The following is an 18,431-nucleotide window of genomic DNA, read 5'->3' on the forward strand; positions in this document are numbered from 1 at the left end:
AGGTCGGTGGCGTACAGCTGACAGTTCCAGTTCATCTTCAACGCTGTCTGGAGGAGGAAGATGGGGGTCAGGATTACACCTTTAAAACTATATTTTTCCCTCGTCCGAATTTCTGTACTTTGGACACGTGTCCTATTAATTGGTCAGGTGGGTCATCCATTTGGAATGACTAAAACCCAAACGACCAAACAGATACCTCTCCTTTCCCAATTAGGAAACAGTTGGAACGCACTTATGGAGGCAGGATTACCTTCATTTCCACAACACACAACACCAGTAGAACACATGCGGCAACTGGGCAGCAGATTTTTACAGAAGAGTCGCATTTCAACACGCCAACACCAAAACGATCAGGCATTCAAGGAGCTTCCTTCTGCCCATCATCAACTCCCCAAACATTGACTCAAATCTCTTGCTTTTAGGCGTTTTAGCACAACATAATGTGACAGTAATAAACATTGCAGTGATCCTCAAAATGAAGCACGAGGATGTCTGAGAACCAATGAGCGCAAACTTGGTGATCCACAAAACCAAATAAATATACAACTAAATAAATATATAAATATATTAAAATAAATAAATAAATAAATAAATAAATAAATAAATAAAGCTGTCAGTTATTAGCCTATTCTATAACTGTTTTCAAATGTAGGGTGCACTGTGTGAAAAGGTGCACAGAATAGACGCTAATAGTGGCTGCAGTTGCGTTATGCATCCACTAGATGCAGCAACACTAAAGACAATACAATACAATACAGATGCTCCCCAATTTATGAACGAGATACGTTTCCGAGCGGTCGTTCGTAAGGTGAATTAGTTTGTAAGTTGTTTCAGTGCTATATTATGTATGGAATGTATTTTTAATATAAGTATGTTTAAGGTTTATATAAGTATATTTAAGCTTTGTATAAGTAACATGTATTGGTTTGTATTCAAAAATAAACATTTAATAAAATATATGCTACATAAAGACATGTACATGTACAACTGGAGAGAATACTACATATGTTACTACAAAAATATTTATATGTACCATTGTTCATAACTTGAATGTTCTTAAGTAGGGTAGCAGTATATTTAGCTATCAGAACTATAACAAAGTGCTTTGCAGAACATTTAAAATGCTCATCAGAATATTGATCCATATAGAACGCACATTGAATGACTTTAGATGCGCCTTATAGAGCGAAAATGTGATATACGTATTCACTAGATTCACTTTAGGTCATTTAAAAGGGCATCTTGGGGTAATTTTACCAAACATTTACTCTCACCTGCTACCAATTTTGACTGCCACAAGTCAAAAACAAAATGTCTCTAATGAGCAAGTCCCTGATCCCGTTGACAATGTCTGAATTTCCACAACTGCTGTTTTAATCAACTGAATCAAACCGGAAACCGGAAAAATCAAATTCAAGCCATTTGGCAAGGTTTCTCAAGACCTCTGTTTGTTTTAAGTCACACGGCTGACCGATGATGGTGATTGATGGCTCTTACGTTGCATTAAGCATCTTTGACAAGACAAATGAATAATAATACATTTCATTTATAAGCGCCTTTCAAAACTGTCAAGTTCACTTTTCAGTCACAGGATAAGTTTTTCTGTGGGTGAGCAGCGGCAGCCACATGCACCAGTGTTTACTCAACCCGGAAGTAACTCAAATAGATTGAAAGCTAGCTAGCTAATATGAAGAGCCGGAGAAGGAGCCACTTGCTTTGTTTGACGCCCGATGGCGACTTGGCGGAGGCGCATGGGAGCAGCCTCATGAGGCGAGCCGTCACCCCGCGCCCGTGAACGATCGACGGGTAACCTGGAGAACACAAGTACATGGGGATGTGGTTACTGTGGCGAGATAGGAGGGGGATGGGTCAAAGGCGGCCATCTTTCTTCAGGGCAACAACATGGCTGCAGAGGCTCCTGATTCGGAATGAAGGCAAGTTAAAACAACATCTGCGTATTGTAGGTTGAAAGGTGCCACAAGAGTGACATCACCAGTCGACATGACTTGATCAAAAAAAAAAAAATCTATCTATCTATCTATATCTATATCTATATCTATATCTATATATTTTTTTAATCACACCCACAGTGGCGAAATTAATTGATTTTGTCCTCACTTTCTTAAATCAGGAATTGTGGCATTTGTGTGTGTGTGTGTGTGTGTGTGTGTGTGTGTGTGTGTGTGTGTGTGTGTGTGTGTGTGTGTGTGTGTGTGTGTGTGTGTGTGTGTGTGTGTGTGTGTGTGTGCGTGTCTCGACATTTTGCATCCACTCTTCCTAATTGATTAAGGGGTGACACGGTTGTGTAATCTGGCCTATTAAAAAGTGTAGTGGTTGCAAGTGCATCTTTCAACTGTCCAATAAAATGGCCACATAAAAAGGACAAAAGCATTAATCTGGTTGTAAAAAAAAAAAACATTTCCCAATCAACTTTCTAATTGTTATTTCTTGGACAGACTCACAGCAGATAGCATCCGTAAACGAACATCAAACGCATCTACACCAGGTTGCTAATGGCCAAGGGATAAAAAAGCCAGCATTTGTGATTTGGAGCATCGATGCCGAGTGCAGATGGCAACCATTACGGCGGCCAAAGCATTTCTCAGCAACGAGGGAGACATTTCGCTGATGTCTTTGGGCCACTTTGATTAATCGCTTACCTGGCTGACGCAACATTTCACTTTCACACCCTTGTGAAGTTTTCGCTGACTTTGATAGCAGCCGTACGTCAATATGGTAACTTTCCTCGCACCGCAGGGAGCCTTCCGTTCTGGCGTGGGGCTCAAGGACAAAGTATTGGCCCGGAAGACATTATTTGCCAGACAAATGCACTGCGGTGAACATCCGCTACATGGCAATTGACTATTTGAGCACCCGCTAACGCCGTAGTGTTTAATGTTTTTCTACAGTATTTGGAAGCCACCGGTTCCGAACCCGTCTGTTTGGCATTAAACGCGGGTGGGGGGGCAAAAAAGGTTGGAGGCTCCAACCGGACATTATTTTAGTTAGCATTTCCCTTGGAAACACGGTATAACTGAAGCCATTTAAAAGGCGTAACAAATTGTTTAAGTTACTTTAATTAGGGGGTTGATAACTGGTATATCCAGATATTATCGTTTTTATTTATTACAAATGACAATTTGAAATTTTGGTTAAGATTTAGTAGGCATCATGAAAGTTGACATATTTTGATTTGCTTTCACACTCCACATAAAATGACATGGCGGGCCAGATTTGGCCCACGGGCCTTGTGTTTGAAACCTGTGCTTTACAAATTGTCAATTGACTGCAAAGGTGTTTGGGAAGCGTATCACTAAACAAAAACAAAAATAAATCACATATTGTGGGGTGGTCTGTAACGAATCTCTCACAGTCGTGTAAATTGTAAGCACAGAGCCCAAATGTTCAAACATTTCATGTTTTCATCATGGAGTGTTTCAAAACGATTTTGTGAACAACACAGGTTAGGTTCCTGGAAAAATAATCCACGAAGAGCTCTGACAAAGAAGTCTGAACGTGAACTTTTTCAATTTCTCTTTGCTGCATTCTGGTGTTGTTGACCTGGAGGATCGAGTATGCAACTTGAGTGCATTCCGACACATGGAAGTCAAAGGCCCCGTTCATTCAAACAAACACACAATCCCGCTGCACTTTTGCCTTCTTTTTACCTCTGAATAAACCGTGCACTCAGCGAGATGCTGTCATTGCCGCTTTTCCCCTCCGCCTCGCAACAACACAGAAAGGGATTATTAAGATTGAGCGCTGCGCGGGTTTATAAACACAAGACAAAAAGCTCAACAAAGTATAATTAGGAGAGGAGCAGCACGGCCAACTTTACAGACCACAGCGTGACGTGGATGCCTACGTATTTATTTATTTAGTTAGTTAATTAGTTATTTTGGGCTGCATCTGCTTCATCAAAATCACAACAGGAGGAAGTGGAAACTAGAAAGGATGAAAAGGCAGCTGAATAGCCTCCAGGTTTGTCATTTATCTGCAAGTAAAGATTGTGGCCCTTCAAACAAGCTCACTAAACCCTAAAAAGTTGCTCCTTGTTCATATTCGCTGTGACCTACAAAGACATACGATGACTGGCACGCAGCGTTTCATACTTTGGTATCTTTGAGAGGTAACTCTGATGATACGCAGCAGAGCACATGGACAGGGGTCCCTAATGCTGAGTCAAATCAGTCGGTATATTTGAGCCAGTGAAAACAGGTACAGGGTATACATATTTCCCCATTGTGGGACGATTATCCACGGAGGACTATAAAAAGATTCATTAAAAAAAAGACCTAAAATGTGGGTGGTAATGACATGAGGTCATTCTCATTATATGTCGTTCTTGACTGCACACCTCCACAAAATACACAGAAAACAAATTGGACGCCTCATTTCCCTTTAGTAATTCCACACAACCCCTCCCTAATTAGTCTTCCGTCGATATAAGATTACCGAAAATACCTTCTCTTTCATGACTCGACGTCATGATTTGTGCGCATGCGCGACAAAGACGCGTTCAGGAAACATTCGACAACGACAATTTGTTTTAATCATGTACAACGGTGACATAAAAATCTATCCATCCATCCATTTTCCGTACCGCTTATTCCTCACTAGGGTCGCGGGGGGTGCTGGAGCCTATCTCAACTGTCTTCGGTCACGAGGCAGGGGACACTCTGAATTAGTTGCGAGCCAATCGCAGAGCACACAGAGACAAACAACAGTGACTCTCCCACTCACACCTAACTAGGACAATTTGGAGTGTTCAATCTGCCTGCCATGCATGTTTTTGGAATGTGGGAGGAAACCGGAGGACCCAGAGAAAACCCACTCGAGCCCAGGGGAGAACATGCAAACTCCACACAGGGATGCCGGAACAGGATGCGATCAGGCAACCTCTGCACTGTGAAGCCGACGTGCTAACCACTCGGCTACCGGGCCGCCGACATAAAAATATGTCTTAAAAATAATAATCACAAACCTGAAGTTTTCAGCTTGCATTAAATTCAGTGATTACGTATTCCCGCGGGGATGCAAGTTACAGTGTGGAATAAGGCCCATGGCAATCAATGTTCTAGAGAGAACACAATATTAAACTCGATGCCCCTCAAATCACAGATGTGAACGCAGCAACAAAATGTCAGCACCTGAACGTAACCTGACACCCGATCTTATCTGCACGGCAATGACATTGCTACTCCTAATATAGAAACCAAAATATCAGCAGCTTCATCTCCACAGAAGGGCCACGGATATCAACACGCCACCACCGTCTGTCATAACATGTACATCGCTGAAATGCCAATGTCAGAAAATGTTCTGGATTGATGTTACCAAAAGAGGAGACCGTTCGAAGACACAACAAGATTGAGGACAGGGGCTCTTGATAACCGAAATTGGAGACGGGATATTGGAAATTTCAAGGTTTGGTACATGACCAAAAGGCGGACTGTATCTCTCATGCGATTATTTGAATGCAAATGATTGAGTGCGACTGCGGCATGCTGATTAGCACAAGATCAATCTATAAAGCAAAAGAACAAAAAAAGACCTCCGCCGTGAAAAAAAAAAAAAAAAAGATTTTCCCCCCCCTCCCCACCCCGTACCCCACCCAATCAGATAACGCACATAGTGGATTCTGGAGGTGGATGCGCAAACAAGCCTCAACACAAGCGAGTCGGCCGGAGCCGTATGTCATCGTCGTGATTTAATATAAGTGCCAGCAGCGTTTCACGAGAGACGGGAACATGTTTTGCAAAGACATGCGGCAGGTCATTCTGAATATGGCTTTACACAATAATAATCACATATTTTATTCGTAGGCGCCTTTCAAAACTCTCAAGACACAATCACAATTAGGGGGTACAGTAGATATTTTGTTCACTCAATTAGTTAAAAGATGTCTGTCTGTTTGTCAAAATGCATTACATATTGTTGAACTTACTGAAAAATAAGTAAAAACAACTGAAAAAAAACATGAAAATCTACACATTTTTTATCACAATGTCTGTGTCACGGTTTGCGAGGTGGTGATGGTTGTGGATCCCAAACAAGCAGGCAGGAGGGAGCAGGAGGTTGTATTTGACAAATTGTATTAAAATAAAGTCAGCAGGAACAAAATCTAAAACAACAAAGTCATCCGCACCGAAAAGTACAAAGTATCAAAGAAAACCATGAGTAAAATCTCTGCCAAGATGAAACAAACCTGACATGGTGAAGCAAACTCATACAATGACCCGACACGGAATGGTCATGCCGTGAGTCCTTTTAACTGCCAATGATTGGAACGACCAACACCTGTGCAGGTGCAGGCGGGGCCGACAGCGCCACCCGTTGGTTGCCAACCAGATCGTAACAGTCTGTAAAAAGTGAATAGGCCAACATATTTGATGCCATAATAAGACCAATAAGAAATGGCAAAATGCACAGGGAAAGTTTCAATAGACCAAACTCCAATACTATATTGATATTTGCCCCATTTTGCAAGTCACCAGATGTCTTAATACTTTTGTCTAGACAGTCTGACAAAAGTGCCAATCATCCCCGCTTCCTATCTGTCTTCTCTTGATCCGCATCAGCAGACTCTATCGTCTCAATCGCACACTCTTAGCAGAGATGCTTTCATCCAAAGTGATTGCCTTGTACTTTTAATCCAACAGTTACCTGTGTGTAACCACCCCCAAGGGACGCTGGCAAAAGGCCACGTCAATCACTTCGCCCGGAAGAAAAGCAGTTCAGGAAAAATAGCCAAAAGGCTAATTGTGCCACACTTTGGTTGTCCTTTGAATAGATTTATGGACCAGATACTTCTTAAAAAAACACACACACAAAGGCATCCCAAGAAAAAAAAACTCAACACCAATTAAGTGAACCAACCAAAATGATATATGGAGCTAAAGTGGCTGAGTGGACACAAAGTGAAGCACTTCTGCACTCTATACGCAAAAAAAAAAAAAAAAAAACAACAAAAACGGGTGGGATATTTTGCTTACGGTGGATTCACAAACATTGATGCCTAACGGCATCCAGATGAAATTGCTCAGGCGGCATTTTTAGGGAGCTCAACTGTGGGCACAGACTCATGTTCATCCATGTGTGCAAAAATACATCAATAAAAACTACTATTTGATGACTTCCAAATCAGGCTCAGGAGAATAAATGAATTCAAGGGATTGTCATAGCCATTTGTGTACAGCAGTTCCTTGGACTCCATTCATTAGCCCTATATGGGTGGCAATTACAAAACAGCTAAAATCAGACAATTTTATAAAACGGTACTGGACAATAGTGTGAGAGAGAAGTAAACCGGAACTGACAGGATAGTAATGGGTTTGGTCAACAGGAAAAAAAAAATATCTGTCTTATTCATTGTATATAAATATTAAAAATTTTGGGAGACGTTTTAGAAAGTATCGTGGATTACAATTGCTTTCAAGGGCCATATAAAATAATGGTGGCCCAGATGTGGCCCCTGGGCCTTGTGTTTGCCACCTGAGCCCTAACAAAAAGTGGATATTCGATACTCCAAGGGATTTACTGTACAGTATAATTTGTCAGTCTGAGCCTGTCAAGCCACACCCACTGAGAAATGAGTGTGGAAAGCCCCACCTTCACTGCGACCGTCCAATGAAATTCGCTTATTTGCTGTTAAAATGATGCAATCAGTTTTAGCAGAATTCTTCCAACGCAAATTTCTCCGATTGGTTCATTTTGCTGTCTGTTTGCTCACATTTGGCCCGCTTCGGAAATGCGCTTGATGGGATGGTACAGCAATGAGTCTGTGTTTCCAGGCTATGTCAGACACAGGTGAAGATTATACCTAATTTTCGAGCCGAAACAAGCATTTGTGTCCCATTATTGACCACCTCGACAGTTCCATAATTGTAAAACGATTATCCCTCCAGACACCTGGCATGCTGATAACGACACATGGAGATCGTCTGGCCTCATCGATTTCCGATCGGGAGGCAAAACTTGCACTCTGTCAACAAAAAGTACGCTCCCATCCCAATTCGAAAGAGGCAAATACATAGTGTATGTTTGTGAATGGCCATGCTAATTGGAAGCACGGCAAATGTGTCATCGGTCCAGGTTGATTTAATGAGACGACCGCGGTCAGGATTAAAGCGCTCACTTGAGCCTGATGCATTGAGCGATTTTTACAGCGGCCTCGCTAATGAGACGGCTTTTCCTTGAGATGCATATGAGACGCCGTTCAAGTCTCCCCACTGCAGATTTTAATCATTTGCCTCTGCAGGGTGTCCCAAAAATAACGACTCCAACTAAATCAAATCATTCTTTGACCATCCAATGCGGACGTATATTTTGGTTGTGTTTGATACTGGAACCAGTATTGCAAATTCTGACGCCGAGTACTTTTAGGTTGTTTTATATCACACGCCCGACATGAGGAAGTGACGAATAAGGAAGCGAAATGGATGGAAATGGAAATGGAAAGTGGAGTATTTAGGTGCACTCAGTTTGGTTGAGAACTGATTTTCGGTTGTAAACCGAGCCATTAAAAAAAAAAAAGACATTTTTGGTCGAAAACCGAATTGGACGAGAACCGAGACGTTTGAAAACCGAGGTCTGAATATATTGATATTGTGCGTCGGTATCCATACAATACGATACCATGACCAACCCCAAAAAATAAAAAGTTTTGATATTGTGCGTCAGTATTGATACAATACGATACAATGACCAACCCTAAGAAATAAATATAGAGTACTGATATTGTGCATTGGTATAGATATGGTGTTTGGTATCATGAGTGTGGATACTTGGATCGATCTGCATGGTGCAAATCACGTCAGTGGATTTTATTTTGAGGTCACAAAAGCCACAAAAACAGTGCCAGTCGACAAGCTGAGTGAGTAAATTGAAAGACACAGGTTCAAAATTCCTAATAACCTAAAATGCATCAATTAAATATAAGCTACACCTATGTTACTCATTGACAGTTGAACCTACAAATTAAAGCAAAATATGAACACAAATGACCAGTACTAGACCAGGAGTGTGATACTCATTTTTTGCCATGGGCCACATTGTAGTTCAGGTTTATTTTCAAGGGTCACTATGAATTTGGGGAAACCATTAGAATGTTTCATCTCCTCCACAAATTACATAAAGAGCGCACAACAAATTAATGAATAACTCATTTTCTAATTTGAAGTAAAAATAATGACTGTTATTGTGATTTACGTGGGACACTTTGACATTTGGGTTCGAACTTTAGCAAGCATCGTGGAATTTCACAAGTTTGATTTATTTTCGCGGGCCGAATAACTTTGACACCAGTCCAATAGGCAATCCTACAACAAACTACGAGACAAATCTATGATGGAACGAAGCAGTTCCACAACGGGCACTGACAGCTCTTTATGACAAAGAATTGACAGTTGGATTGTACGCAACAAGTCTTTGCCAATTATCATCAAAGGTGCTAAACAGTTCTATGACAACAGTCACGCACCCTGAAACGTGATAGCATGATAAGCTGAAAGGGTTAAAACGGGTATCAGACCGTTTAGTTTTTGGCGCCTTACCCTCTGAGAAGTTTATGATCCCTAAGATGTGCAGCAGTTTGATGGAGGCAAACAGCAGTGCCACAATCCCCACCGTCTGCAGCCCCTCCGTCTCCCAGATGGCACTCAACACCGAGCCGCTCTCGGACAACTCTTCGCCCCCCTGCCCCGAGCCGTCCCCTTCCTCAACTTCAAAACCGCCAGGGCTAGCGCCCGGTCCCGCGCTCCAGTTCCCCTGTGCCCACTCCAGCGCGAAGCCGGATGGGCCCGGGCGCACAAGCCGGGCGGGCACTTCAAAGGCGACGCCGTAACCTCAAAGGTGTCGGGTCACCAAGGCAATTGTATGGCGTCTACGACGACGACGTGACCTCGATCCAGATGACGTTGACGGGAAAGCAGTGGTTGTAAACTCAGTGATTGCACTTGAGAAGCAGCAAGCAATGGGAGGATGGTGCGGGAGGAGGATGGAGGGAGGGGTGAGGTAGTGAGGGAGGGAGGGAGGAGTGATGTCAAGAGAACGTGATACACTCCTCTGGAGTCATTACTATTCACCTATGAGGTGGGACCTTTTCCCTACAGCATGTTAGCAATAATGGGAGGGGGGGGTCAGCAGCAAATATCAGAGCATGCCACCATCTACTGGCCCTTTTCAAAGACTGCTGCTACTTTATTTTTTTCCATTTGGTTGACAGTTTTTAATTATACCGATCGATTAGCTGGTGGTGCAAAATTTGTAAGTTAACTCATTCACTCCCAGACGATGTGAAAAAAACGTGTCCATTCCAGTGCAAGGGTTTTTGTCATTGTCACTTGAATTCCAGGGCCCACAGAATATTGAGTTTTAGGACTGCATAACCATTCAATGCAGCGTAAGTCTGTGTAAGCTCTCAGTCATACAGGAGTGGTCCATCGATGAAAAGGTTTCTTCAGCCGTCATCTGTACTTCTTTGAAGGTGTCGGACGTTTCGCTTCTTATCCAAGATGCTTCATCAGCGAACTAAAGTCTTACTGGTAGTATTGGCCCTACATATATATCCCTACTGTCCAGACAGAAAATTAAATGACAGTATAGTTTTTTTTATGGGGGGAGTGGAGAAAAGTTGAATATATTCTTGAAAAAAACATTACCGATTCATATCTCGCAAAAGAAAATATCATACAACAGTCGCCCAACAAAGGTGAACCACCCCCACCCCTCAGGGTCAATGTGCACGATCCGATCTCTGCATAAGGGGAGATGCAACCTGAGATAACTTTTTTTGGGGCAATTCTAGATAAAATGTAATTGTGCATCTACTACAGTAGGTGGCAGCAGTGCTCCCATTGTCAGAATGTGTACAGAGTACCAATAATGTTCATCAAGTTCTACAAATTTCTTGTCAATCAAGATACAATGTTGACAATTTTAAACACAAAGGAAAGTATCTTGACCAGGAGCAGCGAAAAAAGTGTTACTCATCAGCTACCCACGTCACCATCTCATCAGTTTCATTAACGCGCGTCAAGTGAACCGTAAACGGTGCAGCTCGCTCGCTCATCAATCAAAGCTGGTTGGAGCGTTATCTTCGGCCGCCAATTTGGAGAGGGGGGAGGACATAATTAGGGGACACCTGCTGTGGCTTCATGTGACGCTGATTGAAAGCAGTTTGTGGCTTTTGGTGACAAGGTACAAAGGGTGAAGGTGCGGGATTACAAGGAGCAAACGAGAGCTCTGCCAGCACGGCTACAAAGTCGTTCATTTTTTTGATCACTTTTCGATTATGCAAGAGAATACGATTGGGAAAATAAACGCAACAAGATGGAAGTGTATGTCCAGATGTGACGTTTCTTCTTGAAATATAACTTTTTGACAAAAATCTGGATAAAACAATTCCTCTTATATATATATTATTTTTAAATATAACTTATTTTGCAGAAAATGTGCACAGCTTTCGAGAAAATATTAGCAACAATACAATTTTGTATTTCATCATCTATTTATTTATTTATTTATCAAAAAGTGTTGTCAAACTCGTTTTTTGCAGTGGGCCACATTGTAGTCACGCATACCAGTCAACCTGCGAGACACTGTGACCTCACTAACTGCTCACTTTTTCCTTACTTACTGAGAAAAAAAAACATATGTGTGTGTAATATTTCATTGCACAATTTTGTTAAGAAAATTTCACATGTAAACATTTATACTTTTAACAAGTTACAACATATTTCTAGCAATAATCAAGTATGTTCTTTGTTGTAGAGCATTGTGGCTTTTTTGTCCACAGCAAAAAATAATTTGAATTTGTGTTCTTACGATGTGTTTATAAAGAAATATGATTGATATTACATTAAAAAAAACACGGTAAAATTTTTAATTTAACTGATTTCAAAATAAAATCCCACTTGACCGGAACTTGTCTTCTCTGAACTTTTGTTTCTTCTCGAGACTTTTCGTACTGACTTGTTTTCTCGGCGGTCGACTTCGAGTAGCGATATTTGTTATAATTAACATTATTTCTAATATTTAATGACGAAAACGGAATCTAAAATATCTCAAAATTATATTAACAATTGTTGTATGCCGTACCCATCTAAAAATGTCCAACAAATGTACAGAATGAGGCAAAATATGGCAGGTTGTCAGATATGGCCACAGTTTCCTCTCGAGGATGAATTTGGGGAAACCATGAAAATGTTTCATCCCCTCCACATATTACATACAGACTAACTAGTTTTCAAATTTGAAGTAAAAAATACTGACTGTTATTGTGGTTCACATACAACAATTTAAAATTTTGGTTCAGACTTGAGCTTGAAATTCGGACATTGAATTTCACATGCTTGATTTACTTAAGCGGGCTGAATAAAATGATGTGGTGGACTAGATTTGGCCCCCGGGCCTTGACTTTGACACCTGGGATCTAAAACTTGCTCCACCCTCACCAATCTTCCCAACAGCGCCACCTACCTACCTTTCAGTCAATGAGGCCTATTCATCCTTAAAGACGAAAAAACAAACAGTGACAGTGGTACAAAAAGAAGACAAAAATGCAAGGCCACATGCTGGAGCTGATAACATTGAACAGGCGCCATTTGATTTACGCCGAGACGTTTGTTAGCGCACCGCCGATCAGTCTGATGAGCCAGCCAAAAAGGTCATGGGGCCGACGAAGGATGAGAACGGCGGCGGGAGACATAAAAAGACAAACAAAGGATGGTCGTGAAATACGGATGGCAAGACACCACCAAGAAAATCCATAACTTTCTTAAACCTACAAATCACAAATGCGGAGGAAAAATGTCATCATTGTGATAAAACTTAACAAGGAATCCTCCATTTGTGGAACTGTTACTAAGTCATCTTGGAACAATAGTCGTTGTCATGTTATTAGATTAAAATGTGCACGAGAGGGTTAAAATGAAACAAAATGAAAAAAAAAAAAAAATTGCGACCTACTGTAAGTCATTTTTCAGATATCCCCAATGACATTTTAAGCCAGATGCCATTTTCAACCAAAAACTAACTTTCTGACACTTAATCAAGTTAATCCCGAACATTGAAAGATACTGTTCAGGAATAAGAAGTAGACAGCAAAGTTGACTTTCCTGCTCATCTTACCGGCGTGGCCGATGTCCAACAATCCAAACTGCTCCATGACCTTCAAGACGAGGACCACCACGGCCAAAACGGCCATCATTTCCAAACCCTCCAAATTCATATCAACGTGGCCATTAAAACGGCGCTCGACAGACTTGTGTGTACCGTATGTGTATTTGTGTTTGTGTGTGGGGCGCTCTTTGGTGAGAGCGACGATGATAAGGAGGAAGAGGAGGAGTAGGGGGGGGAGGAAGAACGTGACGGGAGACCCATGTTTGTTTACCACATTCAAATGAAGACAAATAAAATGAAATAGACGGATAGAATGAAATATATGGAATATTGTCAAGAAAAATGTTTGAATATTTTCGAAAAATTACAGATAAAAATTGCAGATTAAAAAAAAAAATGAAATTTGTTTTGCTTGTATCTGGAGTTGCCAGCAAAAAAAACACATTTCAAGTGGAAACATTTACAATCAAGAGCAGTTTGACAAACACTGAATCAAAGTTCCCACTTCTTTTCTGGAAATTATTTTCCGGTACTTTTTCCATCTGCTGCAGAAGAAGTTATCCCAACACACTCTCATAAATGCCGATCCCAAATGTCAGCAACGTTTTATCGACAACAATTGTACCTTTTACTACGACTAACTGTCACTCAACAAAGAGGGAGAAAACCCTCACAATGGATATACGGTCACATATGGCAATACAGTGATACCTCGTCTTACGAACGCTTTAGCTAACGAACTTTTCGCTTTACAAACGTTAAATTCGCGAGAATATAATCTTGACATACAAACTCTTTTTTGGGAAACACACGGAGCGCCACAATGAGTGATGTGTTGTTCGCAAACGAGCCAGTGCTTGGAGCTTCTGAAATGGCAGCCGGCTTTTTATTCTCCTCTATTCCCCGCCCCCAGTCTTTGGTTAATGCCACACGTGATTGGTCAAGCCCCGTGGTAGAGGAGGGAGGGGACACACGCAGCAGGACACACGCAGCAGTGGGGGGAGGGGTTACAGAAACAAAAACACACACACACAAAAGGGAGATGACATAGCTTGAAACCAAAAAAAAAACTAAAGTGAAAAAAACAAACAAAAAAAAAGTGAAATGGTGAGAAAATGGATAGAAAATACTGAAATTTGGACTTGTTTCAACGTTACTGATAGTTCAAAGGCAGAGTGTAGACTGCAAGGTTAAGGTTAAGGTTAAGGTTAAGGTTAAGGCTCCACAAATAACACGCACAAGCCATCTGTAAATTTTAAAGAGAACATGCAAGCAAGGGAACGAGCTATTAATGAAGTTTCTAGTGTGTCTGCCTGTTGCTGTTGCAATATCACAATTTCTAAGATGTACAACCCAGAGCTCCTTGAGACACTTTATGCAAAAAAGCTATCCATTCCATCAAGCCATCAACGACCATCACAAAGTTAAATAAAACGACTTTATCATACAATTAATGTCTTTAATTACAACGCCATATCAAATTTATTATACATAAAATAAGGTATATTTTGTGTAGTTTTAAGGCTTATTTAGTTGAAATTTATATTTTATGGGGACCCGGGAACAGATTATTCTCATTTTAATGGTTTCCTATGGGAAATTGTTTTGCAAAAAAAAAAAAAAAAATCCTGAAATATGTCAGTTCGATTTACCTTCTAATTTAAAATATGCCCCCTTCTTCGGAAAATAATGCCCTTATGACACTTTTAATGCAAAGGAAGAAGACAAGTCCCCAGGGGTTGCTTTCTCATCACCTCAGGTGGTTTGCCACGACACAATCAAGACCTGGCAAAATGAGACTTACAAATAATCAGCACAGTGTGTCGTACCAACCAGTGTGATTGGTGACGCTAATTAGTGTGTGTGCGTGTGTGCTTGTGTGTGTGTGTGTGTGTGTGTGTGTCTGTTCACACCTGCAAGCTGATGACAAGCTCTGACACGAACACGCCGTTCGATCGATTGCCACAGTAAACTCTCACGAGCCATTTTAGTGCATTCATTGCAAACCGTCACATAATCACTACATAATAAGAAAACACACTAAACCTAACTTTGCCTACTTCACATCAAGTAAATTATTAATCTGGACAGCAGAAATGGCTTTGGAAGCCCTGAAACGTTCTTTAGATGTTAAAATAAACAACAACAAAAGCATTGTATTATTTTCTAGCAAAACCAGTTATTGAGATGTTTTTTATATATACATAATGTAAATTTGAGCCATGTTTCAGAAAAAAATCCATGTTTCTGAATGTCAGCGTTAATACATAAATATTGTATCAATATGTAATATTGTATCAAATACATGTATTAGAATAGAAGAGAAATGCAAGACACATTCAGAATCAGTACTTTTTACTGTACAGTGAGACCTCAGCTTACGAACACCTTATCTTACGAACTTTTCATCTTATCAACTTCAAATTTATGACAATTGAACCTTGAAATCTGCACTACTTTTCGTGATACACACCCACCACGGCTGACGGAGTAATCTTCGGCGAAAGAACACCAGAGCACACGACCTTCGGATCTGGCGGAGTGATCTTTGGATCTTCAGCAGAAGCACACGACCGAACAGCGCTCCAGCCGGGCCACCTTTCCACAACCCCTCTCATTGAATGCACACATCGATCGCCTCCTTGGAGCTTTTTGCTGATAATTTTTACTATTATGGACCGAAAGAAAAAACCACCACAGGCTCGTGTTCAGCCGAAGAAGACACAAAATAAAATCACTGTCGCTGAGAAGAAGGAGATAATTGAAAAACACGAACGAGGTGTGCGTTTGTGTGATTTAGTGGCCGAGCACGGCTACGCTAAGTCAACCATTGCTACCATTCTCCGGAACAGAGAAGCCATCAAAGGTGCGTCTGTTGCACAAGGTGTTTCCGTGCTCTCAAAACGACGGTCTCGGGCAATCGAAGAAGTTGAAAAACTTCCGTTAATTTGGATTAAGGAAAAGCAGCTATCCGGCGAAAACGTGAGTAAAGCTATTTTATGCGAGAAAGCACGGCTAATTCACGCAAAAAAATTCCTCCCTCCCAACACAACCCCTTTCCTGCAGCCCATGGACCAGCAAGTGATTGCAAGCTTTAAGAAGCTTTACACAAAGGCTTTATTTACCAGATGCTTTCAAGTGACAAATGACACCGAACTATCCCTGAGGGATTATTGGAAAGACCATTTCAACGTGTTTCATTGTGTTCAGCTGGTAGAAAAGGCTTGGCAGGATGTTATCCTCCGATCATTGAAAGCAGCTTGGAAGAATTTGTGGCCCGCATGCATCCTTGAGAGGGATTTTGAAACATTTGATCCTCATGACGCTGTTGTTTTGGACGAAATTGTTTCCCTTGGACAGAACATGGGACTCAAAGTGGATGCGGATGACATTGAGGAGCTTGTTGCTGACCATAATGAGGTCCTCAATAGGGAGGATTTGATACCCTTCACGAGGACAAGCAGCAACAAGCCATCCGGGAGTTGTCATCTGAGGAGGAGGAGATTGCTGCAGCATCTAGTGAGCGCATCAAAGAAATGTTGGTAAAGTGGAATGAATTGCAGGCTTTTATCGAACAGTTCCATCAAGAAAAGACTGTGGCTATGAGAGTCATCACAGTGACGTGCGGTGAGGTTCATGGCTGGTGAGGCACTGACGTAATCACGGTCAGATTTACAAACATATGCTTATTCACCATTTGATTGGCAGCAGTTAACATGTTTTGTTTAAAAATTCATGTCAGCATTCTTTATATATACAAACTGTAGCATACAAAAAAAGAAAAAAAAAACTTGACAGCAATGCAGTCTCACTGCAGAGCAAGCCAGCACAGTTAGTATAGTCATTGCGCAATCCATGGTGAGGCTCAGCCGGCTGCTGCCTCACCGCTCGTCTCTCCATAGTATTTGAACGGTAAATGTGAAAAATCTGCGATTTAAAAAAAAAAATGTTAAAGAACTTTAAAGTACAAAACACTAAATAAATATACAGTAAAGTCTCGTTATATCGATATCGGACATATCGATAGTCCCGGTTATATCGATACTATTTCTATGCACGCACGGAGAAAATTACATGCAAACAGGGTCGAATATATCGATAGTCCCGGTTATATCGATATTTTTTCGGACTCCCTTGAATATCGATATAACGAGACTTTACTGTAACTGTTTAATTTATTTTTTCATTTGATGATCCCATGATGAGAGGTGAGGCACGGCCTCACCTGCCTCCCCTGACTGCACATCACTGAGTCATCAACAGGATGAACGATACTGTGATGCCTCAGTTTCGTAAGACCTTACAAGTCAGAAAGCAACAGGTGTCAATTAAGAGGTTTTTATTCAGCAAAAATGATGAGGAGTCTCCAAAGAAGCAAAGAGAAGCCACACCACAGGTTAAGTTACCAACAGTCCTTATGGAAGGTGACTCTCCTTCCATAAGCCATCAACGACCATTAAAAAGGTAATTAAAACTTTATTTTACAGCACAGTACTTATGGAATGTGACTCTCTTTCCAAACAGCAATTACCTTTGACCTTCGACCTCCAACGCCATTCCATCAAGCCATCAATGACCATCACAAATGTAAATAAAGTGACTTTATGATACAGTGCAGTGTATTTCTTTCATTACAATAAAATAACACATTTATTATACATAATAAGGTATGTTGTGTGTAGTTTTAAGGCTTATTTAGTTGAAAAGTATATTTTATGGAAACTTGGGAACGGATTATTCACATTTTAATGGTTTCCTATGGGAAACCATATGGGTGTTTTTCGTTTGGGATATTAAAAAAAATATGTATGAATGCAGGACAAATCATCTCAGTGTAATCTTGCGAATAATTTTAATAACATAATAATTCAGTGAGACCTCAACTTACAAACACCTTATCTTACAAACTTTTCGTGTTACAAACTTCAAATTTCTGAAAATTAAACCTTACAATAAGCACTATTTTCATAATACACACCCACCACGGCTGGCGGAGTGATCTTCGGCGGAAGCACACGACCGAACAGCACCAGAGGTTAAGTTATCAACAGTCCTTATGGAAGGTGACTCTCCTTCCATAAGCCATCAACGACCATCAAAAAGGTAAATAAAACTTTATTTTACAGCACAGTTTATTTCTTTAATTACAGTCCTCATGTAATGTGCCTCTCTTTCCAAACAGCAATTCCCTTTGACCTTCGACCTCCAACGCCATTCCATCAAGCCATCAATGACCATCACAAATGCAAATAAAGTGACTTTATCATACAATGCAGTGTATTTCTTTCATTACAATACAATAGCACATG

General features: G+C 40.9%; 1 protein-coding gene across 4 annotated transcripts in view; it reads right to left on the minus strand.

Moving 5' to 3' along the window:
• kcnip4a (potassium voltage-gated channel interacting protein 4a) overlaps positions 1-18,431 on the minus strand; it is a 66,572-nt gene that overhangs the window by 4,390 nt on the left and 43,751 nt on the right. For 2 of the 4 annotated variants that reach the window (XM_088990353.1, XM_088990349.1), the window contains exons 2-3: positions 1,716-1,811; positions 1-47 (exon numbers count right to left, since the gene is read on the minus strand). The exon at positions 1-47 is cut by the window's left edge and continues 78 nt beyond it. In XM_088990353.1, the coding sequence (XP_088846479.1) occupies positions 1-47; positions 1,716-1,811 (143 nt within the window). The remainder of the gene's footprint in view (positions 48-1,715; positions 1,812-18,431) is intronic. The other 2 variants (XM_088990350.1, XM_088990351.1) reach the window with 1 other exon arrangement.

The sequence above is a fragment of the Hippocampus bargibanti genome, linkage group LG02 (assembly GCF_051943395.1).
Source record: "Hippocampus bargibanti isolate YZ-2025 linkage group LG02, ASM5194339v1, whole genome shotgun sequence".
NCBI lineage: Eukaryota > Metazoa > Chordata > Actinopteri > Syngnathiformes > Syngnathidae > Hippocampus > Hippocampus bargibanti.